General features: G+C 37.9%; 1 protein-coding gene across 1 annotated transcript in view; it reads left to right on the forward strand.

Moving 5' to 3' along the window:
• Positions 1–26,595, forward strand: part of LCLAT1 (lysocardiolipin acyltransferase 1) — a 75,019-nt gene that overhangs the window by 12,880 nt on the left and 35,544 nt on the right. Inside the window, exons 4-5 of the mRNA XM_009577172.1 lie at positions 2,679–2,825; positions 11,428–11,544. Coding sequence (XP_009575467.1) covers positions 2,679–2,825; positions 11,428–11,544 — 264 coding nt within the window. The remainder of the gene's footprint in view (positions 1–2,678; positions 2,826–11,427; positions 11,545–26,595) is intronic.

The raw sequence follows: 26,595 nt of genomic DNA on the forward strand, positions 1-26,595 counted from the left end.
TCTTAGTAGCTAAAGGTGTTTGTAATTTGATGTTCACAGTGCTGTTAAAGAATGATTGCTAGAAAGAGTTCATATGCAAGTTTCCATATAATTTAAAGCCTTGTGCTGCATGAAGAAAGGTAGGGGAGAGGGTAGGATCTGGCAGTGAAGTTTTTTTCCCTGCTCCCTCCCTATTATGGACCAAAATCACTCTTCCTAAGGAGCTGCTGACCTGGGAAAGTATCAGCAGACTTCCCAAGTGAGCATTTATTTTGTTTCTCATTTCCCTTCTTTCCGCCTACGGACTCTGCTGCAATGAGAACATAAGGACCGAATAATTTAGGCCTGATGTGTGATACCACACAATAAAACACTTTAGCACAGTACAGGTTTTGCATAAACTAATTTGGGCATAGTGTTTAGGGTACATAAAACATACAAAAAGTCTGGGCTGAGAGGTAAGAACGATTGGAAAACACCAAAATCACAGCACAACTTTCCTAATCTCTATGTATTTTTCCACTCTGTCCCATGGAGCATCTACAGTCTCAGAGTTGTAAATGGTATGGTACAAGGCATCTCTGTTTCTGCTCAGAGGGCGTTTTTCCTTTGCCGTGTCCATTTTTATGAATTTGATTTCAGATGAGGTATCATAGAATCATAGAATTTCTCAAGTTGGAAGGGACCCATAAGGATCATAGAGTCCAATTCCCTGCTCCTTGCAGGATTACCTAAAACTAAATCATATGATTAAGAGCCTCATCCAGACGCTCCTCAAACTCTGACAGGCTTGGTGCCATGACTGCTTCCCTGGGGAGCCTGTTCCAGTGACCAGCCACCCTCTCAGTCAAGAACCTTTTCCTAATGTCAAGTCTGAACTTCCCTTGATGCAGCTTCATACCATTTGCGCGTATCTTTTAGAGCAACCGAATGCTTTGGCACCATTTGGTGCCAAATTTGACCCTGATTAGTTCAATTTAAAATACTGGTTTTGCACCATTGTAGTGAAAGGTATTGTAGCAGTAGGAGGTGATTAAATGCCAGAAAAGAGCATAGTTAAATTATGTAAGTTATTTTTCAGTTACTTCAAAACTGACCTTTATTTTTTCCTGCAAATAATTTTTTTAAACATGGATAGCCTCTATTAAAGCTGTACTGATACTTCTTGACACTGCAGATGTGGGAATGTGGTATGTGCATAGATACACATAAAATGTTGTGGTCAAAGTTTAGTTTTGTTTATAGAGGGTTTTTAACAAGTACAGGGTGCAAATTTGAAAAGATTTGCTGAGACTACATTCTGAGTATTTCTTTTCTTAATTCATGTAACCACTTCCAGTATTCAGTTATCTGGATATCATTCATTATCTGAGTATCTGAGATTCATTAGCTCCAGACTGCAGAAGTCATGTTAGTTATGCATGCTCCATCTGTTTAGTTGATTTAAAAAGTATCTACCCCATGATACAGGTAACGTTCCTATCCAATACAGAAGAGATTCTGTACATTATCCAGGCTGACTGACTTGTGAAGTTGATTTAAAAATTAGTAACTTTAATAAGTGATTTTCTAGCATATGCTCTTTGTAAGATACTGCCATGAACGGCATAGAAAGGAATGCCTGTAAAGAGGAGCTGAAATAAAGTGCAAGAATAACATGCTGTAAGTCACCAGCAAAGGCAAAACAGACTTTTGAGAACTGTGGTGAGCAAAAAGGAGAATGGGAAGCTGTGATGTTTTCTCTTTGATGTGGAATATCTATCTGCAGGTTTTCTGATGAGACACAAGCTAGCCAAGTACAGTGGTAAGGCAATGTCATGCTCCTCTGAGCCCTGTTTAAGCATCACAGGCACGTGGCAGAACTGGAGCCCTGATTTTTCATCCTACTGTCTGAACTAGTGTACAGAACTTCTAATATTATGTGATATATTGTATACTAAATTGTGCCAAAAACATAAAGAATGTTTATTGAAGATAATGGCATGTGACCCCTGAGCTGCAGGCTCAGCAGCAATTTCATTTATTTAACTGCATTACATTGTCAGTTTGATGTCCGGCTGTAAATCTTCACAGTTGTCTTGTGTATTAATACAAACAAATGGATATACATCAAATTTGTCTATAATCAAGTGTAAAGAACAATTTTGTATTTTCTTCTGTTGGTAATGAAAACTATGAGAAGGTATACGTAATAAAGCCCTCAAAGCAATAGATATTTTCTGCACAATGCACATGGTTAACATGCACTACTAAGGGCAACTATCCCTATATAATGCAGTTTTCTTAAATCCTGCAGTGCATTGGTGAGATGTTTGTCCATAGGGGCAGTGCCTTCCCTTGCGCAAATCAGTGGTGCAGTGATTCAGGATGTTATAGTGAGGGCCACGGTTTTAAATACTTCATCTCATGACAGCATTGATCCTATTCTTGCTTTCTGGAAAGCTTTTCTAACTCTGGTAACTTGAGTTATGCAAAACTGTAGCCATTCCAGATTTATTCAGGTTTATTTGTTTAGATTATGCATTCTTTTGTTTCCTATCCAAAACTCCTTTTACAAGGTAACTAAGTGCTCTTAATCAGAGGTGAGGACAGGTGGGCAGTAAATAAAATTTACACAATTTACAAAATATTTTGGAATAACAGACACTGTGGAAGCACCAGAGTGAAAGGTTACTAAAGGTGTATTTTTTGAATTTTAGGCTGGGCGATGCAGGTTGCTGCCTTTGTTTTCATTCAGAGAAAGTGGGAAGATGACAAGAGTCACTTTGAAAAAATGCTGGATTATTTCTGTGACATTCGTGAACCACTACAACTCCTCATCTTTCCGGAAGGAACTGATCTCACAGGTAGGCTGCATTTGTCATCTTCTCGTGGAATGTTCAACGTGGAAATTCTTTGTTGTTTATGGAATTAGTTAAGAAAAGTTCAAGGCAGGAGCAAGACTGGGTTCTCATGGACAGTAGAAATTACAGTTAATGCTCATATGTGCTGATTCATTTGAGAGGCACAGACATAGTTCCACTGAGAGGCTTTGCCAGTCTTCCTGAAATAACTGTTACATTTCAAAGCATCTGACGATTGAAATGGCTTTATATTGGTCAGTACTGTATGTACACTGCATTAGCAAAAGTAGGTTTCAAGACCTGGAGTAAAATCACTTGCATGTTCCCATTTCCCGTATTACTGGGGCAAACAGTGCAAAATCGTTTCAGACCTATGGAAGAGTGACTGAAGAGGAGAACTAATGATTCTATTGGATTTCTTGCCAGTGTTGAAAACAACTCAATTGCCAATAAAAGAAAACATTGTATGAATGTTCTGTGGTGGTTCATGCCTGCAGCATGATTTGATAAGCATCATCTTTAAATAGAAAATCAATTACAATTAAACTTCTACCTTTTAGCTGATTTAAAAGGTTTTTACTATACTTTCCATTGCAGATATTCTCAAATCATATTTTATTGCAATGCCAGATCAGTAAGTACTAGACACAGTATAAAAATAACTAATATACTGCTATTTTTTGTTCTGTATTCCCGATATCCTTAAAAATGGATATGTATAGTATGCAGATGCTATCACACCGTAGGGAATTGTCATCACTTGATCAGCCTTCCTAAAAGAGGATAAATTCATTGTACATTCTTGGACTGCTTCATGTGATATTTCCTGTTGAATTAGTTATTTTGTATCTAAAATTAGGAAGAAGGATGGAAATCATCTCACTTTAATTTTTTTTTTTTTTTCTTTGAATTCATGAACAACTCTTCCCTCCTAGCTCTGAATTATGAGATGAAATCTTAATATTATTCATGGAGTCAGGAGACTCCTCCTTGGGTAGCTCACACTCTCTTTCTGAACAGGTGTTTCCATCTCAAGATGACTGAAGGAATTGGATTGTTTGTAGTTTTTTCCATAAATTATGTATACCTTCTAATCCCTCCCAATATTCCTCAGAGACAACAGATTTTAAAGAACTGAGGAAGTTTCGTACTGCAGTTTCAAAAAAGAAAAATTACTGAGGACTGAGACAGCCGTCGTGTGTTAACACTTGTGCCGTGGAGTCCCAAAGGCAGCGGTGGTGATGCTCCCACCTGAATGTGGAGTTGCTTAAGGAAACATAGGGTTTTCTCTCTGCTGTTGTACCTCATATAAATGGCTTAGACTAAATTTAAGCATATGCTGTTGATACCATCCACTGAGAAATTCAAGCAGACAAGATTCTTCACTTCATGTTAAAAAATTCTCTAATTGTATTTCTGAACACAGATTTTTGACAGATTTTTTTTTAAGGTGTTTCTGTTGTTCTGGTTTTCCTTCTTCATACATGTGTAACACGTACTCTTTAACTTTACAGTGTCAAATGGGTATCTGCACTAACTGTGCTGTTCTTCTGAAGTCAGTTTTAGCCACCGCGGATGGGTGGTGACCGTTTCCCCCTGGTTTGTTGAGCAGCCCAGGGAGGAAGAAGCACGGTGGGAAGGACAGTGATGGGCAGGGAAGACGATAGGGCACTGCTTCCTTGGGCAGCCGTGCTGGCTTCTGACATGTTAAACTGTCCGGCGTTTACCACTCTAACTTGTCATCGGTAACGAATGCCACCTTGATATTATATTTGTGCATAGTAAAATGTATAGAGACAGGCAAAACCCTGGGGCTTTTACTGTGAAAGTAAATAGCTCTCCCTATCTAATTGTCTTCCCAGGAAACATTAGCTCATATATTTTAAAATATTATAGGAGACAGGGCAAAATCCCTTGACAAGCTAATCCTGACCAAGCAGTAAGTTTATGCCACATGAGAATGATAGAACATAATAATGTATCTTGTGTAACATTTTGAAAAAACGATTTTCAGAAAACTGTTATATTATTGACATATTAGGGCCTATTGCAACCTCATGTTCCATCTTTTAGAATAAGAAATAAACTGCGGTTTTGTTCTGAATGGTCGCTCAATATCCTAAGGAGCATTTTGCAAAAATAGAGGCAGTGGCACTTGTTTTCTGACCAAATTCCAAAACTGCTAATTACTTCTGAAAATTCTTCTGGTGCTTAAAATGAAAAATAACATTCTACATGTACTTCACTGAAAAGCAGAATTGCTGTGCATTTCTGTGCTACTATCTTTTTTTTTTTTATCCTCTCAGTGGCTGCATGACAATGGTAGATTTACTCTTTATAAGAAATTGTATAATGTTTTCAAGTATTTGAGAATGAAAGATTTCAAAGAAATGTAAAGTATGACTGTATTTATATATGGGCCACTGCCTGACTTCAAGTTGGTGAAGTACTTTGCAGTGGAAGATGCGACGTAAATAAATTTTAGAAATAGTAATGTCATGAACCCTGAACGATGTATTTGCAGACTGGATGTATAGGGTCTCAGGTAATAATTATATACTTATTTCTGATAGGTTGGTCATCTTTTCACTCTGGAGTACTTCAAGGTTAAAGCTAAGTGCATCAAAGGTATTTTATTGTAATTGCTTAAAAAGAAGCCCTCAGCAGATAACCATATAGCCAGACTTTCTGAAGCCCTGAAGAAAACAAAGCAACCATAAGTCTAGTGCTTCTGGAAAGCTGGAATACAACCCACTGTTTTGCTTGTTCTTTTGTTTTTCTTGGTGTTCCTTACAAGACTCTTTGTCGTAATTCTTCAGAAAGCAATAACAAAAAAAAATATTGCTGTATTGCTCTGTGCGTGTTAAAGTCTCATTTCCTATGGATTTGTGTCTGCATCTCTATACGTGGTCTCTTCTTCACTCCAGCTTCTCCTTTTTCCTTGTGTTTCCTTCCGTGTGACATTTCCTCCACAGATCTCTTGCTGCTGTCTCAGCAAGAGGCATCGTGTGCTGTGGCTCAGCCTCACCAATACTTGTGTTAACTGACGGACCGCTGCATGCTGTGCTGAAAGCCCTGGCAGGCTAAATACCCGTGGAGCCTGCCCTGGCTGTTCCTGTTATTAAGATCTCTACTCTTGGAGGCTCCCCTTTACTCAGCCACTGGTTTTTCTGGAACTGCTGTGAGGCTTAATTATCTTTGAATCTCTTGTCTCTGTCAAACTTTGTTTGCAGGTGGCAATAGCTTCAAAAGTTAAGGGGACAGTGTGATTGCACAGACCTTTCTTCCTTGAAGAACAGCTAAAAAACAAGTAGGAAAGCTTGCTAGAGCCCATGTTTTGGCAGGGATGTTGTGATGTGGAACACATACAATATTCTGTCTAGAAGGTAACAATGAACTGCAGTTGGATTTTTCTCTTTTTCTAGTAAATATGACGTACTTTGGTAATGCAAAAAAATACTGTTGAAAAGTACTGGTAGAGGTAGATTTAACATGTAATGGTTAGAAAATAGCACAAATAAGAACAATTGCTTAACTTTTTCTTAAAATATCAACTGGGAGCCAATGTAGCTTTTCTGCTTTCTATGGAGAGATAAATGAGGGGGTTTTTTAAAAGAGAAATTTCTGGAGTACTTGTTTATTCTTTCACTGTCTGGTACCAATATCATTTGAGAGTACTTGAAGCCATAGAAGTACATGCATGCTTTTATCACAAGTCAGATTAAAGGAAAAGGTAGTACTTAATATTCAAATTTCAGTGCACCAGTACTACCAAAAAAAAAAAGTAGTTGAGAGTTGATCAGAAATAGTTGTATTAAAATTGTCAGAATCAGCTTTCCAGTAGGATGATGAGGGAAGTTTATAATTCTTTTGGGTGATGTCCAGCAAAACACATCAGCCTGGACAATGTTGTAAAGGCATGTGAGCTTGCTTGTTTGAGAGGAGCTAATACTGCATACATATTTCATGGGGAGCACAGACTTAGCTTTTATTGGGTTTATTGGAGTTTTAGTTCCATGCTTCAGACTCACGTGAATGCAGCTTGTTTTACTGCATTATGGCTTTCATCAAAGTCAAATTCTAGAGATTTTTGTTTTAACTCAAAACTAGCTCACAAATTAAAAATATAATTTGACTTTAAAAAAAAATTGAATTTGTTCATTGTATCCTCTGTTTTTCAGGGGCAAAAGCAATTTAACGTCTTAAAAATCTGTAACTCAAAACCAAAGAAAATGTGTTAGCATAATTTCTTCCTCCAGTTACTTTAATGAAATTCTGAAGTGTGGTGCTTCTAGAAAGTACTGACTTTCTGAGCTTTTCCAATAATTTAAAAATGTGGTAAATGGGATTTGCCCACATAATTTTGAGATAAATGAAAAAAAATTTAATCAAATGATGTACCAAAGGCAGCACAGGAGCAAAAAAAAAAAATGTAAGAGGTTATGGCCAGAACCTTTAAATTCTTATTCTTTTGTGTAGTTTGACAGTTGCTCTGCTGTAGTGTCTAAAGACTCAAATAAATTGGACTTCTTGTACTTGTCACCACCCCAAAGAACATACCTTCTGAGAGGCAGCATGTATTCGCTGAAGCAGACGGGAGGAGAGGCAAGTCAGTGCGAGACCAGAGGAGACAGAGCCTGAAGCAGTTCTGGATCAGGAAAGGTCCCACATCACCCTCTATTAATAAACTGGCTGCTTTCCATAAAAATAGATTATTCTACTTACTCTTTTTTATCATAGGAGCAAATAGAACCAAGGAGTTAAAATGCAAAATACACCTAATAGGAATGATGAGCAAAAACTCTGGGGGTAGATTTACTTTGGCTTAAATACAGTGTAAGAAAGAAACTACTTGTTTCTAGAAAGCAATGCTTACTCATCTCTTTCAGAGAGAGTGAGCAAGAGGGGACATCACCCTTAGCCAAATGATGTGAGCGACCTTTCGGGATTGGGGAGACCTAAACTGAGTGCATTTCCAGTCCCTGCTTCAAGAGCTGCTTTATGCAATTTGCGTTAGAAAAGAACATGTGTTTCCTCTTTTTAAGGAAGTGTTTTCACTATCAGGCTTACAAAGGCATCTTTCACTTTTTTTATCCTTTCACCTGAGAATGTTATAATCTGGACTGCAGAATGATGAGGCATCTGCCTAAGTTTTGCAGCGGTGACAGTGTAGCCCGGTCTGTTGATAAAGAGATTTTAAAGAGGTGTTTGTTGTGCGAATTCCCTTAGGTTGGGGAGGATATAAAAATGGGTTTCTTACTTCCTGGATCAGTTTTCCAACCCCTCGGTTTCATGTAATGGGGAACATCACATTTTCTGCCTTTTGTCGAATCCAGTGCTGAGCCAGGAGACTTGCTCTGAATTTCCCCCCCAGGTTTAGGCGCAGGTGTCTCGCACAGGGATCCCAAACAGCAGTAGGCACCACGGTGCTTACATCGGGTAAGATGGCAGTCCGTGCATTTGTTCATAAGTAATAGCAGAGTAAGAAACTGTTTTCTTCAAATGCTGAGAGTAGCAGGAGGGGGAGGAAGGGCGTTATTCCTACTTTTCGGTCAAGTAAAAGCATATTCTGCCCTTGCTTTCAGGATAGCATCAAAAACCCTTTGACCTTCCTGACTTGCTATAATAAATATTGTTTAGTGCACGAAGACCTGTGGCTTGATAGTTGTTAGGAAGGGAAGAGGGAGATGATTTTTCCAGATGACAATGATCATTTTATTAGCTGGGAGCGTTATTCTAGTTCTAAAATCCCATTACACTAGGGTCATGCAAAAGGGGAAGGGAACAATCTCTGTTATATAAAACTTACAGTCCAGAGGCAAGACAGGGATACAAATATCAGGAAATAGCTGAATAGTGTTGGCCGGTGTGCCAATGTCCAGCTGCTCACACATTTTCAGAAAGGCATTGTAGTAAAGGGAAAGTTGGAAGATGTTTTACAGATGTTTACAGTGAATTCTTTCCAAGAGCAGGGAGGTGCGCTAAGAGGAGGTTTGAAGATGATTAGTTCAAGGCAATGGGCAGTGGAGGTCCCAAACCTTTTTTGCAGCATCAGGTAGGTCTTGCTCAGAAAACGAAACTGCCCATTTACTCTTTGGTTTTCCTGCGGTGCAAGTAGGAGTGTTTTGCAAACACCAAGGAATGCGTTTTCATGCTGCCTCTGAAACAAAGTGCTAGTGAGTAGACATACGGAGAAGGTTTTTCTGAGTGCTCATTAACTGTGTGCAGTTTGAGATGCTTAAGACTTAGGTTTATTAGCTTTTTTTAGACTGCTTAGCTTTGTGTAGACACTTACGTCACTTGTGTCTCAAAGCTTTGATTGGCTTGATTTGCAGATTGCAGATGTTCCAACGTGAAACCCAAATTTGGATGTGCAGAAAATGAAGATGACACTTCTTCTGTCCTTTGGAGGAAACAATACATTAACTTAAAACTTTGTGATAAATTAATTAAAAGCATCTTACTTGAATCGCTGCAGAATCGGGAAAGGAACTCTTGACTTGTGTACTTTTTGTAGGAACACTCTTGGTGATCAATGTTGTTTCTTAGAAAATAAACAGTTTGAGTTGTTGAGCTAATAGTGTAATACAATTATGTCTAAGAGGTAGAATCTGGCTTTTGGAGGAGCATTTAATAATTACCAGATTACCCTTGCCTTTTCTGCCATTCCAAGTCTTGCTCATGACTCACTGTGGGTTTTGCCGTCACAGAGGCAGGGGTCCTAAAGGCAAGTTCCCTTTGCTGATTCAGAATAGTCCTTTTTCAACATTGAATGGAGTAGTAGTCAAGCAGACAAAAATAGGTATTCTGATCATGTGGTTAAAGACATAATGCATATGTCCAAGGAAAGATAAATTTAAGTTACATAGCCAAGTATAATTTTAGTATTTCACACATTCTGTAATTTTAGCAACGCTTTTTGAAGATGTAATATTTTCAAGTATTTGTACATTTTGGCAATTTGGCAAGAATTAAATCTTTGGATTCTCTTTGCTGAATCACTTGCTTGGCTACCGTGCAACAGTTTTCCTTTCCTCCAAATCACATGGTCAGGAAATCTGTGCACTAAATCTAAGGGTTGCATGTATTAAAAGCACTACTCATGCATGGAAACAACAGGTCACAGGGAAAAGATACTCAGTATATTGATATGCTATAGCATATTTATTAATAGGTAGACGGTCCTTTAGGAGGAACACCCACATTTTTTGATAAACAAAGAGCTCATGTAATTTAGGAAAAAAAGAAAGATGCAGGAAAGTTGCATTACTGCAAAAAGGACATCTCACACTGCTGTTGACTTGTCCACTTGTGCTCTTGTTCCTTTACAGGAAAAATTATGATGATTTTAAGGGAAAGGCCTTACCTATAAGTATAAATTCTGTTAAATTAAGCAGCAATATGTTTTTCTTTACTGTATTTCCCATTTCTGTTAAAGTTAACTGTGAACACTTAAAAAAAGAGCTGTTTCTGCTTGAAAAAGATGATATATTGCTTAGGCAATGGTTTTGTTCCATAGATTGTTGCTGGGATTTTGTCTTTTAAAAAAACCTTTAAAACTATATAAATACGAGTTATTAAATAAGTTAGTTGATCAAATTGATTTTTTTTTTCCTTGTTGCCAAGGGAACATTGCATGTGTCCGTTGCCTTTTGGCCCCAGAGGGGAGGCACAGCAGTACCCACAACGAAGGAGTAAGTGTAGCCAGCAAAGTCTGTTTGGCTGCTAACTGAGGCTGCTTGGAAGAGCCTCCTGCACATCACTGGAGAACAGATTGCTTCCTCTCCGCCTGTCTTCAGAAGTTTTCACTTTAGTTGTCCGCATCTTCCTTGCTTAGCGGGCTCTGTTAGCAACTGGCTCTGAAAAGCCTTTGTTCGGTTTTCTCGTGAGAGACTTCTTTTTGCCAGAGGTTCGAAAGAGATTTGTCACGGGGTTTAGCCATGCTGCTTTCCAGATGCCTTGCGTGTATTCTGCGTACAGTAGCAAGCATGTGTTGCGACACTGAGGCAGTCAGTCAAAAAATTAAAACAGGGTATGTACGTGCAGCGCAGGTTGATGAATAAAACGTGTCAAGTTCAGAATGAAGATGTAAAATACCATTTTAATGTATTAGATTAACTGTTTTCCTCCATTTGATATTTTCTTTCTGAAATAAGTTTAACGTGGTTAAACATTGACCTCAAGGTATTTCTGTACATAGTATCAAACCTACATTACTATCCATTGTGCCTTTTGAGTTTAAAAAAAAATTGAGCCAATTAACACATTTTACTGTAAAATGGGTATTGAAGTGTACAGAGAACTATTAACAGACTTTAATTTGTAGATTTCAGATTGCATTTGATAAATACGAAAGATTTGCTGATTATTTTCTAAAATGAAATGAGAGGGTAAAAAGGCTTTTCTTGCAATCCACATTGCTCTTCCTCATACCATACTATAGCCAAGTGAAAGCACACTTGCAGTCTGCCTCCACCTGAAAAGCTGTGGCACATTCGTACTGTGTGAACTGCTGTTGTGCTGTTCCTGTCGTGTAATAATTATATTTAATTCTTGGTCTACGTGCACACTAATGAAAAATGGTGCTTTTTATTCTCTCCTTCAGCCAATACCAAAGCCCGCAGTCATGAATTCGCTGAAAAGAACGGACTTCTAAAATACGAGTACGTCTTACATCCACGAACTACTGGATTCACTTTTGTGGTTGAGCGTCTAAGGGAAGGTAATCCTGCTCTGTATTTATATGTTCTTTTTTTCCTTTAAGATAACGAATCTCACCCAAGCTATAGAAGCTGATGTTCACAAAAGTGCTTGAAGTATTCAGAAAAACTTTATGTATCCTGATGACAAAAAAAGCCCCCGTTTGCAACCCTACTTAAAATGATTATAACATGGAGAGATTTGAGAGAGTTGATAACAGATACTAATATCATCAGGAGCTATGCAGTGGATGAAAACAACATTTTCACTTTTTTTTCTTTTTTTTTTGATATTGTAGCTTGTTTAGCAATCTACCTCAGAAAAATAGTGGAAAAGATCCCGAGGAAGTTCAGTCTTATTGTCTGTACAGTCCTTCACCCCAACTGGGTGGTTGACACCGAACACACAGACATGTATAACGCTGCCCTCTCTGAAAAGCTGCTGGTTTTAAGTCTGAGAGCTGAGACAAGTGGCTGTGTTAAATGGACAAGGGGAATGCACAGCAGCATTTAGATGCAGCAAGTCAGCTGCCCAGTGCTGCCAGCTTTTTCAGGTGATGGTGACTTGGAGAAGCTACGTAAAATAGGAGTTGTGCTGCTTGGCAGGCAGAGTGGTGGGTAAGAGAATGCGTTGATACTTGCTTTTTACCTAGAAACGGTCTTCCATCCCTGTATTAATCTGGGGGTAGAGATCGAGACCCTATTATCAGGGGAACAGAGTATAAAGATGTGATTGCTTGTAAGATCGAGATGTCTGTGCGTTGTTTTGGGAACGGGCATTTCGATGAGATTTGAGGTGATAACGGTGCAACCGCTAAATGCTACTGCTGTGGCGGTCATTCAACTACAGACGAGTCAATGTTCGCAGGATATATGAATGTATGGTTGAAGAAAATAAACATGTACAGTAGATACGAAGTGACTTATTTATAGGCTAGTTCTTCAGGGAAAAGCAATTCTAGATCTTTAACACATGCTGGTTATTCTGACTGCCAAAGGAAGATGTTTGAGATTATTAAAAAGAATAAGGGCCTGCTGGTAGGTTTTTTCCCTTGCTGGAATCCTTGCTTGGATTTTAGTAGCAGAGCTGGCTTGCATTTTGCCTGATTCCTACTAAGCAGATATCCTAAAATCCTAAACTCTTTGATATTTTGTCCAGCTGTACAATCCTAGCTGGACCATGTATCTGTTTGACCCTATTTTTATTGGACATTCAGTGGTGGACATCTTAGATTTTAATCTATCTTGAATGTTTGTTACTCAATTTGCTGTGGTAAAAAAAAAAAAATTGCCACATATGCAATTTCAAAAGCTTGATTTACTTAAAACTTTTCAGCACTAGGTTAACCTAGTGCATAATAATATTTCTAGCCTGGAATAAATTTTCAGTTAAAAGAATGTTTTCCACTCGAAATATTATCAACTTTAAAAAAAAAAAAAAAAAAAGATTCTGTATTTGCTGCAGAAACGAGCTTTGTGGTTATACAGTCATTTTCTAATTTTATAAAAATGCTTTTCTCTTCTATTGCTGTATGAGATCTATGCAAATTAGGCTATTGGGTTATAAAAAGGAAAATATTTGAGGCTGATTAACTGATTTTATGCAGTACAAAGCTGGGGAAAAACCAAAAACATTCCTAGATGATTTTTTTTTTTTGTCCAGTCTTTCAAATGCTTTTAAGACCTACTTTTATTTAAGGCAGGCAAATATTGTGTGAAATATTAATGTCCCTTTAGCATTGAATTTACTAGGTATTGGGTACCTTGATAGGCATTATAGGCTATATATATTATGACTGTATGCTATTATGTAGTAAATTATGTGTGAGAAGGTAGTTCAGCTAGCATTCCAAAATACTTAGTTATTACATACTAATTTAAGAATTGGTTTTCAATTGTTTGCAAGTGTGCCAAATACGGACCATTTGTGTTGAAATGTTTTATTTTTATGGATAACCTAACTGTAGTTGCTTGACTTTAAAACACTTCAGTATATTCTATACCTGCACATATATTTTTTTTTTTAATCTGTACAATATACATGTCCAGGTAGATTTTCAGATGCAGATGGCAGAGCATCTAGCATTATCGTGCAGCTCTGGTTTGACTTATTTATACTATTAGAATGCCTTTTTTACAATTCTACTTTCTGATACTAGCAATAATAAAGAAAACCAGGATTGTTAAGGATACAGTGTTAACATGAGTCTCTGTTTCTGGACTGTCCTAATGTACAGTAGTAGCAATAATCATAAAGATAGACTTGTTTCCTTTTTTCTCTAGCATTATCGTGCAGCTCTGGTTTGACTTATTTATACTATTAGAATGCCTTTTTTACAATTCTACTTTCTGATACTAGCAATAATAAAGAAAACCAGGATTGTTAAGGATACAGTGTTAACATGAGTCTCTGTTTCTGGACTGTCCTAATGTACAGTAGTAGCAATAATCATAAAGATAGACTTGTTTCCTTTTTTCCTGCTAGTGTGACTTTAACATGCAGGAGGGAGTGGTGGAGATTTTAACATCATGTTTACGTCTTTGAAAGTATTTTTGTGCGTAGATGACAACCTTATTGCCCTATAGCTCTCCTGTGAATACATTTTGGCTCGTGGCTGTTTTCCATTCCTGAGGCTCAAGTGTCTTTACTTCAGGCCTGAGTACATTATTTTGCTCCAAAAAAAGGTTGATGAAAAGAGGGGGGAAAATGTCATTAGAAGTTTAACTGCTTTCTGAATGTTGAAAAAACTAATTTAATTTGGCAAGAACCCTGATTAATATGCATCACAAGCTGTAGCATGAAAGAATTACCTGTTGCTACATAAAAATAACTATTAGCAACCCTTCTGAATAGGAAATGAAGAATCAGGAAAAAATAACCTTCAGTAAGATGTTGGTGGTATCTCTGCAGGAGAGTTTCTTCCTAGAGGAAGCACTATCTGCACCCTGACAGCATAATCTGATAAGTTATCAGTCCTTTGCTTTCCATAGGTGGCAAAAATTTCTGAACCATGTGAATGGATTTTTGCCAGTGATGACCAACACTCAAATTCCTCTGGCTGCCTTCTCGCTCTTATATGGTCATTATTTCAACTATTTGATCTCTTTCGCTTGTAGATGCTGCTATGATGGTTTCTAAGTCATTGCTGAGATTATGGAAGCTAAGAAAAAAAAAGATCTCTATAACCTCCACCAAAAAAGCAATGAAAATTGTTTAGGCAATACATCTCCTCGGCTTCTGAGTCTCTTACCTTTTTTCCCTCCTTCTCGCTCTTATATGGTCATTATTTCAACTATTTGATCTCTTTCGCTTGTAGATGCTGCTATGATGGTTTCTAAGTCATTGCTGAGATTATGGAAGCTAAGAAAAAAAAAGATCTCTATAACCTCCACCAAAAAAGCAATGAAAATTGTTTAGGCAATACATCTCCTCGGCTTCTGAGTCTCTTACCTTTTTTCCCTACATTCTAGCTCACCTGAGCTGTGTCTTCTAAACAGAAACCCAGGTAAAAGCTGACTGGTTTTTTCCTTTCATTATGCTTAGGTGCCAAGACAATGAAAATACTATTTTACTTGTAAATGATCACAGTATTGTTTTCTCATTCATATAAACCTTAGAATCACCCAAGAGTAAACACAGACTGTGAACATGCTTTAGATGTATAATTAATAATATACTCAGGAGAATAAGGACTGCAGTTGTTGCTGTTTTGTAAGCAAGAGAAAGACATAAATTTGAATTCGGCATTGATTTTTGGAGAAGTGTGTTCCTTTGGCTCAATAATAATTTTAAGTAAGATGGTTTTATATAATGTCATTGTTTGTCCATGGTAAGAGAAAATACAGTATAGACATGAGAACACAAAGAGGGAAGGACCGCATGGTAGCTGGATAAGGTCAGCTTGCTACCTGATACGTAGTATAGAGTGTTACCTGAAGATGTGGAAGTAAAAGAGGAACAAAAATTTCAGCAAGGACTAATGAAGATGGAAAAGTATTAAATATACTTAGGCTAAATATAGATTAACAAAATACATGCATTTTTCACCCCTGCAAGAAGATCATCCTTCTTGGGAACGATTATTGAATTTCTAGTCAATTGTGACAGTCTCTGCAACAGATAAAGCAGGTTTGTGAGAGATTCTTCATTAATCTTTACTGATGCATGTTACTCAAAATAGCACTGGCCTTTTTCCTAGCATGCTTTCAAGTTTGCTTCTGCAAACACTTTGGCCTTAGTCTATTAAAATACTTAAAGTATGAGCTCAATTAATTACACATTTTCTCAGTGCTGAAGCACATTTGATTGCTTTGATCACTTATCGTGGCAGCCAGAGGAATTACCCTTGGAAGACCAAGCCTTTGTTGACCAAAGTGACCACTGCAATGCCAAGTACTATCACATCTGGTTAGTTGGCTATCAGTGGAAAGCAAAGAGAAATAAAAGAGTTGATTTGCTTCTTTCTAACTCTGTTCACTTGATCAAGTATATCATTTGTCTTGCCCCAGCTGTTACGAATCCTGGTTTCAATCAGGACCTGGTGAAAGATTACTAGAGCTGTATGCTGTATTTCTTTGGGGGACAAAGGTGAGCATTTTTGGAAAGACAGAGTTGGAACATGTGAATGAGCAACAGCAAATGAACTCTAGACCCCAAAATGAAGATTGATCATGACTTTTTTTTTTTAAACTCATCATCATATACCTCTCTTTAAACATCTCCTAAAATCATATTTAATCGTATTTTAAAACCTGAAGCTTTGAATAGATGTTACATATGGAGTAATTTTTGGCAGAACTTGGGTTAAGGCAAATCGTCTCTTTTTACAAAATGTGGGACTTTGAAAAGGACAGAAATGTGCAGGAATTTAAATAAGACTTTCATATAAGCATGCCTTCAACAATGTTAATTAAAAACATTTATGGTTTATATCATGCTCTTGAAGATCTAGTTTGTGAGATCCTTCTATGAAAGGTCAGGAGGTTACTCAGAAATTAAGTATAGGTTTTCAGGCCTGGTGGTACTTTACAAAGTTTTTTTCTGAAGTGCCAAATGACATTGAAAGTTCAGATGGCTCGAATGTTCAGTTTCAAAGAGATAGAAAATAATACTCGTTGATTTGATTCAATATTGTCTCAATTCATTGAATTACATATATTATCTTGGCATAATATCTGTAATTGTAGCCAAATAGTCTGTCAAGAGAAAATAGTTGTTTACGAATGTTTTCTTAAAATTGCTTCATAGTTTTAAAGTATTTTCTCAGGACTAAATAAACAGTAAGTGTTAAGACAGAGCTAAAGTTTTAAAGCATCATTAGAAGATTATTCATACTTTTGCAGACAATCATTTCTGCCAACATTAAATTTTAACTGACCTCTTTTTGACATTTCCTCTATATCCATCAACAGTCTTTAATAGCTAGATACATTGGACTGGATGTTCCTATTATGGGGCTTATATTTTACTGGTTTTACAGTATGAGGAGTCAGAATTATTTGCCTTATTATAGTATTTCAGCTTCAAATTTATTTCTGGTTTATAATTAGCCAACTGAAAAAAATACTGCAGATAACAGCTGCCAACTGCAGCATCCTAAAATAAAAAAAGATACAAATTTAACATACTTGCCTTCATTGCATATCCTTACTGATGGAAAGAAACTGTGATTCTCATCCTGTTTCCATGATTGGTTCAAAATTGATAGTTTTGTCCCCAAAATAAATGTTTATATACACACAATCAGAAACCAGTCCGTATCTTCTACTGTTTATACCTGAGTTTTACAGTTGTACAGCATTTTAGTAATTGCATGCAAGTATCCCAATCTGTTTCATTGCTAGGGCAGGAAAATTGTATTTAGGTGTTCAACCCAGGATATCTATATATATCTATGTAAATATTTTAATCCTGTGATACTGACTATTATGTAGATTCTGTATGCTTTTCTGGGAGCTATAGTATCCATGTATGCATATTTATGTACTTAACTCTTAATGCCACTTATTTGGGTTATGGTACAATGTGCTTATATGGCACTTTTGAGCTAATAATCTAGGGATACAGTTTGCGATTTGCAGGTTAATATATATTTAAGGTAGTTAATAGGAGATGGTGATCAGCAGTTCTTGAAAGCTGACATACACAGTTTGGTTCACCTTCGCTGGGGTGTGAAGTAGCCAAAGAGTTACGCAGCAGGTCCTCGTAAGCGGCATCTGGATGTCCTTGCTATGCCCAGAGAATACAGTAAGCTCCCGTATAAAGCCCTAAATAGCTTATGGACCGTCTTTAGGAGATGATTCTGTCTTGAGCCCTGCAATCGTCGCATGAGCCAAGGTGCTCAAATTTGACGTATTTGTGTAAACGCTGTTTAAAGTTGAGACTCTCAATTTAGTAATTCATTAACGAGAACCTCCAACTTGAAGTAGCCAGAGTATATTAGCTTGCAGAGCTTTTTTCTTACTCTGACTTTGAAAAAGAGAGAGGCAGGAGGCTGCTTTTATGAGTGGATGAAATGTCAATGAGGAATGCTACCATGATACTGCCAGAGGCTTGTCTTCTGGTGTAGGTGATGCTTCTACTCTCTGCACAGTTATGTCCAAAGCATCTACAGCTTACAAGACAGATGCCATTAAGTCTTTCCAATGTAAATCAAAGTAATACCCATTTCTAAGTGTGTTGTATTTGGGTTTTTTAAAGGGAAAACTGATGCAGGTGTAAAATTCAGGTCTGTAATAGCTCTGTTCATTGACTGAAATGCTCAGGCTATGGTGGGCAGGGTGTATGAATGAATGGATGTATGTATTAAATATACTGCTTTCTATTTTGGTACACAAAGTTTCTTTCCTCTTCATATAAATATTGGCAGGAGCATGCAGGTCCTGATCACAGAAGTGTCTGCTGAATTGCCTTCAGAGGTTCTATGTGCTCAAACTGAACCGCCTAAGCAGGACTTCAGCAGTTTTCAGGTTCATGCATAATTTGTCTTCTGTGTAACAGAGGTACAGGACATAGAAAGGCCCCACATCAAATGGCAGTAAGGGTTAGATCTGTTGTTTTAACGAAAGCTAACCTCTGTCTTTGTGACTGAACAGATTTTTGACTCCCAGATATGCTGGGCCACTGCCAAAATGTCTGTGGGTTTTGGTGGGGCCAGAGCTTGCACACTGACCAGCACTGCCATCTCTCAGAGCAGCTCTCGCCTGTTTGTGCTGGTTGCTCGGTGCATGTGTAAACCAAAACCAGTCTGTTTTGGAAATAGGAAAATATAAGTGGCCACATGAGCATTAACTTTAGGTCCTCAATCAACTAATTTCACCCGTATGTCTGTCGGATTTGCAGAGATTAAGCAGCAACTCTAAACCATCATTCCTCGATGCAAGGAAATTCTTTCTTTCTGATTTTTTTTTTTCCTCTGTGCATCTGTGCCTCCCAGAGTCATGTTACTAAGTAGACAGATACTCAGAAATTACAGAGCTATTGTAAAAGAGCTTTGAGCAATTTTTTTGCTGAAAATGCAATATTAGAGCTTCGTTCAATTTGGCTGGTTGCCATTATAATTGAACGTGTGCTTTTTTGAGAATTGGATCCTGTGCATTAAATAGCCTTTGATATAGAAATATCGGTATGTAAATTGAAGCTTGCATGCCTTTAATGCCTTTTGTGTGTTGGTAGAAAATTCATAACAAATTAGTTAATTAAAAAAAAACAAAGACCTTGTTCAAAAACACACTTTTATCGCTAGGCATGTCTGTGAAATTCAGCAATGCAGAAAACCGGGTGCAGGCTGTTGCGCTTTATTGCGAACGCTGACAGTTGTCTCTGTAATCTGGAACATGGGAAAGGGCAGCTTGACTTTTTCCAGAATAGTGTTAACCGTTGATGATTACCATATCTTGCAAACATCTGCATGGGTTGGCTTTGACGTACTTCTCAGAATGAGCACCAGCTTTCTGTTAGATATTTTCTGGCCTTTGGTACACGTTGAAGTTTCTGTTGCTGTGTCTTCTTTCATGTCTTACTGGAGCAGCATTCTGCACTACTCGCCCCACCTCTGTGGGAAACAGTCCATCATTTCAGTCATCCTGGGAAGGATTTGGTTTTCTCCAAACCACTCTCCTCTCTCAGCCCCCATCCTTTCCTCTCTCCATCCTCCGTTGCTTTTGAGAAGGGAGCGCAGCCTTTCACTGGAGGGTTTATGGTGGATCCGTGTAAGAATCGCTACCACCTGTAGTGTTTGCAGGTTGACATGTTGCTGTTTGTGTCACCCACACATCTACGGTACTCATCGGAAGTATTTCAGGTTTTACATTCTTGAGCCTATCAAGGTCCATCTACTGAGATGATCTCCTTACACTTTCTTACGTGTGAGTCATGGCTTGTGACAAGCAGATATACCGTGCAGTGGATCATTTTCCATTTACCTCCTTGCAGGTTATTAATAGTTGCTGTGGTAACCATATTAAAAAGTTGTTATTTGCCAGCAGTTACCCCACAGTGGTATTAGAGGTTTCCACTGTTTTCCCTTAACTCAGAATACACAGTATCTGTGGTAACGATGTGGTAATGTTTGGCGACTGTGGACTTTTTTAATTGCTTCAACTGGAGGCCTGGAACGATGTTAGCTCATCAGATTGCATACGTAGAAACGAAGCTTGGCCACAGATGAGTTCAGGAAAAATGATTGCTCAGTAAAAAATAGAATTATTTTCTTCAGAATTGAAAAGATGCTCCTGCCTTTTTTTTTTAATCTAATTTTTTTTATCTCCTCTTCAAGATATTTTTAAAAAAGGTTTTTCTGGTTTTTTATGCGCTTTGGCTAGGCGGTGGACTGAGTGTGTGTGTAACAAGGTGTCCTGGTGTATCTGCTGGTCTACACTTGATCAGCATCTCTCTGGGTGTGCATTTTGAAAGGTCAGTCATCTGACTGGAATATTTATTTGGTTTGATTTTTCCTATAGTGTCACTCACAGCAGCGCAGTAAGCTTAGCACAGGGTCTTGCCATACCCTTGGTGTTCCTCTGAGCCTGCACGAAACACCAAACAGTCTGTTTTGTGGGCTTGTTCATTACATCCTTGTGACGTGCTTGATTCTAATAAAGTATACTGAATACTGTAAGAATTTCCAAGGTGATTTGGGTTTCTGTGTCAGAGTACTGAGCTTTGTGGTTGTTTTTAAAGACTTATGGCTGCAGGACAGACAATAGGTGAGCCTCGGGTAAAGTTCAAGTTTATTAAATACTGCTCATTCTTGTCAGCCTATGATCCATGATTTTGCAGGTGATGTTGGTTGGATTAGTAGCATATTTAATTGTTGCTGAAATTGAAATGAATTCCTATAAACAGAGGAATGGTATTGATATCTATTTATTTCACATGGCATTACCAGATGCTCTACACAGCATACCCATTTCTTGTCTCTGTTTATTAGTACAGCAGATAATTGCTTCAAGCAGTCTTGAGTAGAGAGGAACCTAAACATACTTTTTCCAGGACAAAATACTGCTTTAGTTTCAGTTAAGAGATGATGTTTCCTGATGTGTTTTACTAGAAAAACAGCAGCATCTACAGGCTGAACAGACTAATCCCAAATTAGAGTCCCATTGTAGAAGAGATGCTCAATCATATTTGATGGATTCCCCACTCTTCCACTTTTTGCAGATGCTAGCTGTTTTCATTTCCAGCTGCATTAAAGTTGCTGCAAATGTATTTTGTGTATTCCTGATATCATTTTTCTATATGAGTAATTGCTGGCAGGGGAGAAGGTCCGTGGAGTATCATTTCAGTTACTGGAAATGTTGGAACCCTCAAGCTGTTCAGATATAGCCCCCAAATCTGTAAGACAGTAATAAAACTTTCAATCTCCTCTACTTGCAAGATCTGCTGCTTATAGGTCATTAAACCTGAAGTAGTTTGTTTCTTTCATTCCTTTCTGCTGTTGCAGCTTCAGCTCTTCTTCTCTTTGCCCTCCTCCCAATCCCCTGCCATTATTTTCAGGGTGTACAAAAATTAGCCCAGCATCATACTTTTCCGAGCTGACTCAGATCCCTGAGTTAGGCAATCACTTGCAAGGCTCTGCTCCAGAGATGTTAAGAGCAGTGCCACATTCATGAGTCCTGGATGTTGCTATGGTGCTGATACTGAAAAACGAAAAACATAAGAGGGCAGAGGAGCTTGGGAAAAATTGTGGTAGAGTATAAATGCTTTTTAAAATAGATTTTTATCAAAACATAAACTTCAGCATAAATTCAACTCTTCACCTCATCCATCACCTTATATGTAATCTGAAATATTGCTGCCTTTGGGCCTTATTTTGTCAACCTTTTCCTGAACTGCCGGATTCTGGAGGGCAGGAAATAAGGTCTTGGCTCTCAGTGTTCTCACCAAACATTGGTAGATATAGGAAGGGCTTCCCTTTCTGCATGTATGCCATGCCAGTTATTTGAAGTGCTGCACAATGTGAATTAACTGTTATAATGAAGTATATTACAGATATAAGGTTTATAAGGAATATATTTTCCCATAAATTCATTTTTCTGTGGAATGGCTACCAGTTAAGAATTGGAGAACTGTTTTTAATATACATTCAATATGGTAGTGTCTCTCCCTAATCCTATTTCATACTGTTAAAAGCTAATGTTCATGTCTTGAAATAAGCATCTCTGAAATGCATATCATCTATATTTAGACATACGCAAAACTGTGATTTTTTTTTTTTTTTTGCATTGGTAGTCATTGTTGACCTTGCAGTGTAATAAAAGTGAGTGCTCTTGGTGATTATAAAACAGTTCCAGAAGCGAGGACCTAAGCAGCCTTCTGGCTGGCTTGTTCCGATCACCGGTCCTTCACTGCGCTGCTCTGAAGGGAGCCAGCCTGTCCTGATGGTTTCTGGCATCGCACAGACAATAAGGACCTCTATTAGGAGAAAAGCGTAACATGCACAATAAATAAAAAGAAGAGAAACATTTTCAAAAATGCTTCAGACACTTCGGAATTTGTGAGCAATGGCACGTTTGCGTTGCCTGGAAGTTGCTATGGGTACTGATGTTGAAAAGCCAAACACACAGAGGGCAGACCTTAGGGACATAAGTCCCATTTAAAATCCTATAAGAATTAGTGTTCTTTAAATCGGCTTGGATGCTTTTGAAAAATCATCCCTCAAAAGGATTCTTTGCCTAAGTGCTCTCCAGATTCATCCTGTCAGCAGCACCACTGTGATTTAACCAGTCCTACTTCTGCCTTCACTTATCCAAAAAAGCATTCCTTCCAAAAGACCTGAAAGCTCCCTGGCTTCTTCTATCAGGCCTTTGCTTTGCTGCTCTTGTAGCATGGATCAGAGAATTAAATGAAACATATGCTCAGCAGCTATATGGCTCCTTCTTTCCTTCCCATTCTTCACATACTATCTGCTAGGACTGTGTCTTTTTGGGGTGGGTATTTTATTTTTGTACGTCTGAAACAACCATCTCAGTGGTATATTAGGATTGTTGAAGCAGGTAGCAGTTAAGCTGTAGCTGTCTCAAATAGTGCACTCTGCATGTCCACGGCATTGCAAATATTTAATAAACCTGTTAATAATACATTCCAAACCATACTGAGAAGCTGTGGAGATTCATCAGGGTTTATGCTACCTGTGGTGCTAATGAATTCAGTTGACATCACACACTGAGACACGCACGTAAGCATGCACTCAATTTTAAAATATATACATAATTTCTGATTTATAACAGCAGTGTTCTACATTAGGAGAGAACATTTTCAAAGGATTATTCTCCTCCTTGAAGGGATAAATTCTCTTGAATCTAGTCTTGTGCCTTTCTGTATTCTGGCACATGTTGTAATCAACCAGCAGCATATTCTTTTTCACATCATCTTGTTTGGATAGCAGCAGACAGCACAGAATTCATTAAAATCAAACAGCCAAATGCTGATGGAATATAATGAGGCTATGACTCACATGGTGGGTTTTTTTCCTGCAAGATATGGTATATTGTGTATATACTAAGCTGCGTATATGTAGAGGAGTTTTGGTGGCTGATTTCTGTCTTACTTGGCAAACTGTCTGGGATGAGCATCATATTCTAAAACCTTGTTAATGCAGTTAGAGAAAACAACTCTGACTTAGCCTTTGTGAATTTATGCAGCAAGGATATATCCCCCATGATTTTTTACAAGCAGAATGATTTTACTGTGCCCCTCCCTCTGAGCTGACTGAAAGCACCATGGCCAGACTAGGGCTGCTTTACACCCAAACTGAAGAGATTGTGGTAATGAAGCCAAAATGGGTTTCAGCTAGTCCAGAATACGAGCAAAGTGAGCTCACTCGGTCTGCAAAATATTCTGGGGCATCCCCAAGCCAGTGTAGTAGCGGTGGTGTTCAGAATGGTTTCACTGGCTTCTTCCTAGCGGTCCATTACCTCCTCTTAGCTGGTCGAGAGGAGGAACCCAACTGAGTAGGTACATGTCACTTGGAAAACATTCCAGGATCCACTATCGGGATGCTCTGTCTTGACCTACAACTCAAATAGCCTCATCAGGCGCTGCATCTTTTGAAAGTACAACAGAAGAAAAGTGTTGAACATTCAGATTGCATAACTAAATGCTGAGAAATAGGAATTTCAAAAAGTGAGATTGAATGCAGCCCTCTTGTGGTGTATGCTTTTGAGCGAGAGAACAAATGTTGTGGTTTGCCAGTCTGCTACTTCCTCTGGCTAGAATGACAAACTTTTAACAATGTATTTCATGCTTTTTCCTTCCAAATGAAAGAAAGAAAAAACCTGTCAGAGCTTTTACCGGCAGGGCTCTGAGGTTGTTCTGTTATGCAAGAAGCTGTGAAGGAATAAAGCAAGTTCCATAATCTGCAGCGTTCTCTGGAAGAGCCTGAGAGGGGTGAACCTGAGGAAATGAACTGAGTTTCTTCCTATGAGAAAGCTGGAATCTGGGAGTATCTGGTTATCATTCCAGAAATGTTGCTTTCATTTTCAAGAGTTTCCAAATTTTTAAAAAATTATTTTACAGTTGTTATCTTGATGTTGTTTTGCCAAAATGTTTTGCTATCCAGAAACACATTCCTAAAATATTTTCTTTATTTAATAGAAGAGTTGTGGCAAATATGAAAGGATGGAAGTAGTGGAGGTAGCTGAAGGAAGTAAGAGGGGTTTGAAGATGTATAGTGACAGCAGATTCTCAAATCTGTGTCTCATAAATACAATAATGTGTTTTATATCTATAAGTAATCCAGAGTACACTTTAGGAAATGGTGCTATATCAAACAGGATATTTGAACATGGTTACATAATAAGCATCTTCTAGCTCTCAGATTTCAACCTCTTAAAAAACAAACAACCACCAACAACAACAACAAAAAACCCAAAAAAACTCACAGAAGTTTTTTTCTAATTTTCAAGTGATAGGTTTCTTTGCTGACTTTTGTTACTAAATTGTACTTCTACTTTATGGAGCAGAAATGTCATACTGCCTTTTCTTGCATGGAATTTGGTATGTGTATCTGGACAAAAATCAAGAGCCGTTATCTTGAAAACCAACCAACAACAACAACAACAAAAAACCCAAAAAAACTCACAGAAGTTTTTTTCTAATTTTCAAGTGATAGGTTTCTTTGCTGACTTTTGTTACTAAATTGTACTTCTACTTTATGGAGCAGAAATGTCATACTGCCTTTTCTTGCATGGAATTTGGTATGTGTATCTGGACAAAAATCAAGAGCCGTTATCTTGAAAAGGAATACCAACATAGTTTTAATCCCAGAAGTATGACTCTTCACAAAAATCTTTCTCTGAAAAAAAATAAACACACTAAGAAACCAATTATAAACAAAAAAGAACATGAGCAATATGCTGGTCAGGCTTTTGTCACAAGATAAACAAAGGCTATTGAGAACTGCATGTAAAATATATTTTGTCTGCTACTTAGCACAAGCTGTAGCTAAAATGGAAAATTCTGTAGAGCCGAATGATAGCACTAAGTGAATTGGCATTTGCACTTAGTTTTCCAGTGGTTTGGCGGTATTAATAATGCAGCAGAAGGACAGGATATCCTTCAACTAAGTCAGCATGAAAAAAGGTTTTCATTAGCATTAGAATGAACTCTGAGAATTAGGTATTCTTACTCATTGGAAAAAAAGGTTTCAGGAAGCAAATTTCGTGTTTGAAAATGTTTGGTGAATTTTGGAGAGTATCTAAATATGACTGTTACCAGAAACTGTTTTTAGTATAGTGTAGGGATAAAGTATCTTTCTCAGGCTGTTATTGTAATTCATAAGATGTTATTTTCAGCAGTGTTTATTATACAAAAGAATGTTCAGAACCAGATAAATACACTAGGGAGCCTGGTTAAATAGGAATAAACCAAAGGAGTTACTTAAAGTTACAAGAGAAACAAAATGCTGACATAGATGAGATAAATTATTCTTTCTGTTGTTTTTCCATAATAGTCTGCTTTGGTCAAAACCAAAGAGCAGTAACTACTATATTTGTATATTTGTGGGCAAATTTAGATGAAGATCACAAATGTTCTGATTTATCAACCAAGGTAAAATGAGACTGAAGCAATCCGGTCCGGAGGAGCTGATGCTAATCAGCAGAACCTTGGAGCTGAGAGAGATTAATTGAAAGCCATCAGATGCAGGTTGATGACAATGAATGGACAGACAAGGAAGCAGTTTATAATTGTCACCGCAGAGCACTTGGGTTTGTCAGAATGGTCAAATTAGCCCAGCCTTCGAAACAGAATATGCAATTCTGCTAAAATGGAGATGACCATCTGGCAGCCTACAGCAACTTTGGAATTGGCTGCCTTTACTGGTGTACCCCATCCTGAATGATGTGCTTAGATTTTAGCCTGATGCCCTGCTACATCTTTATCAGCCAGTAGTATCTTTTAGATGAATTACTGTGCATACTATTACACAGTAGCTCAAGATCAGCCAAATTCTTAGTCTTTTCCACATACTTGGTTAGAACACTATCAGGATTTTTTTGAAGGATCTCCTCCTACACCTCCCTGCAGTAAACACTCCAAATACACTTTCATGTAATCCTTCTTCACTAAATTA

The sequence above is a fragment of the Fulmarus glacialis genome, unplaced genomic scaffold (genome assembly GCF_000690835.1).
Source record: "Fulmarus glacialis isolate BGI_N327 unplaced genomic scaffold, ASM69083v1 scaffold33344, whole genome shotgun sequence".
In the NCBI taxonomy this organism is placed as follows: Eukaryota; Metazoa; Chordata; class Aves; order Procellariiformes; family Procellariidae; genus Fulmarus; species Fulmarus glacialis.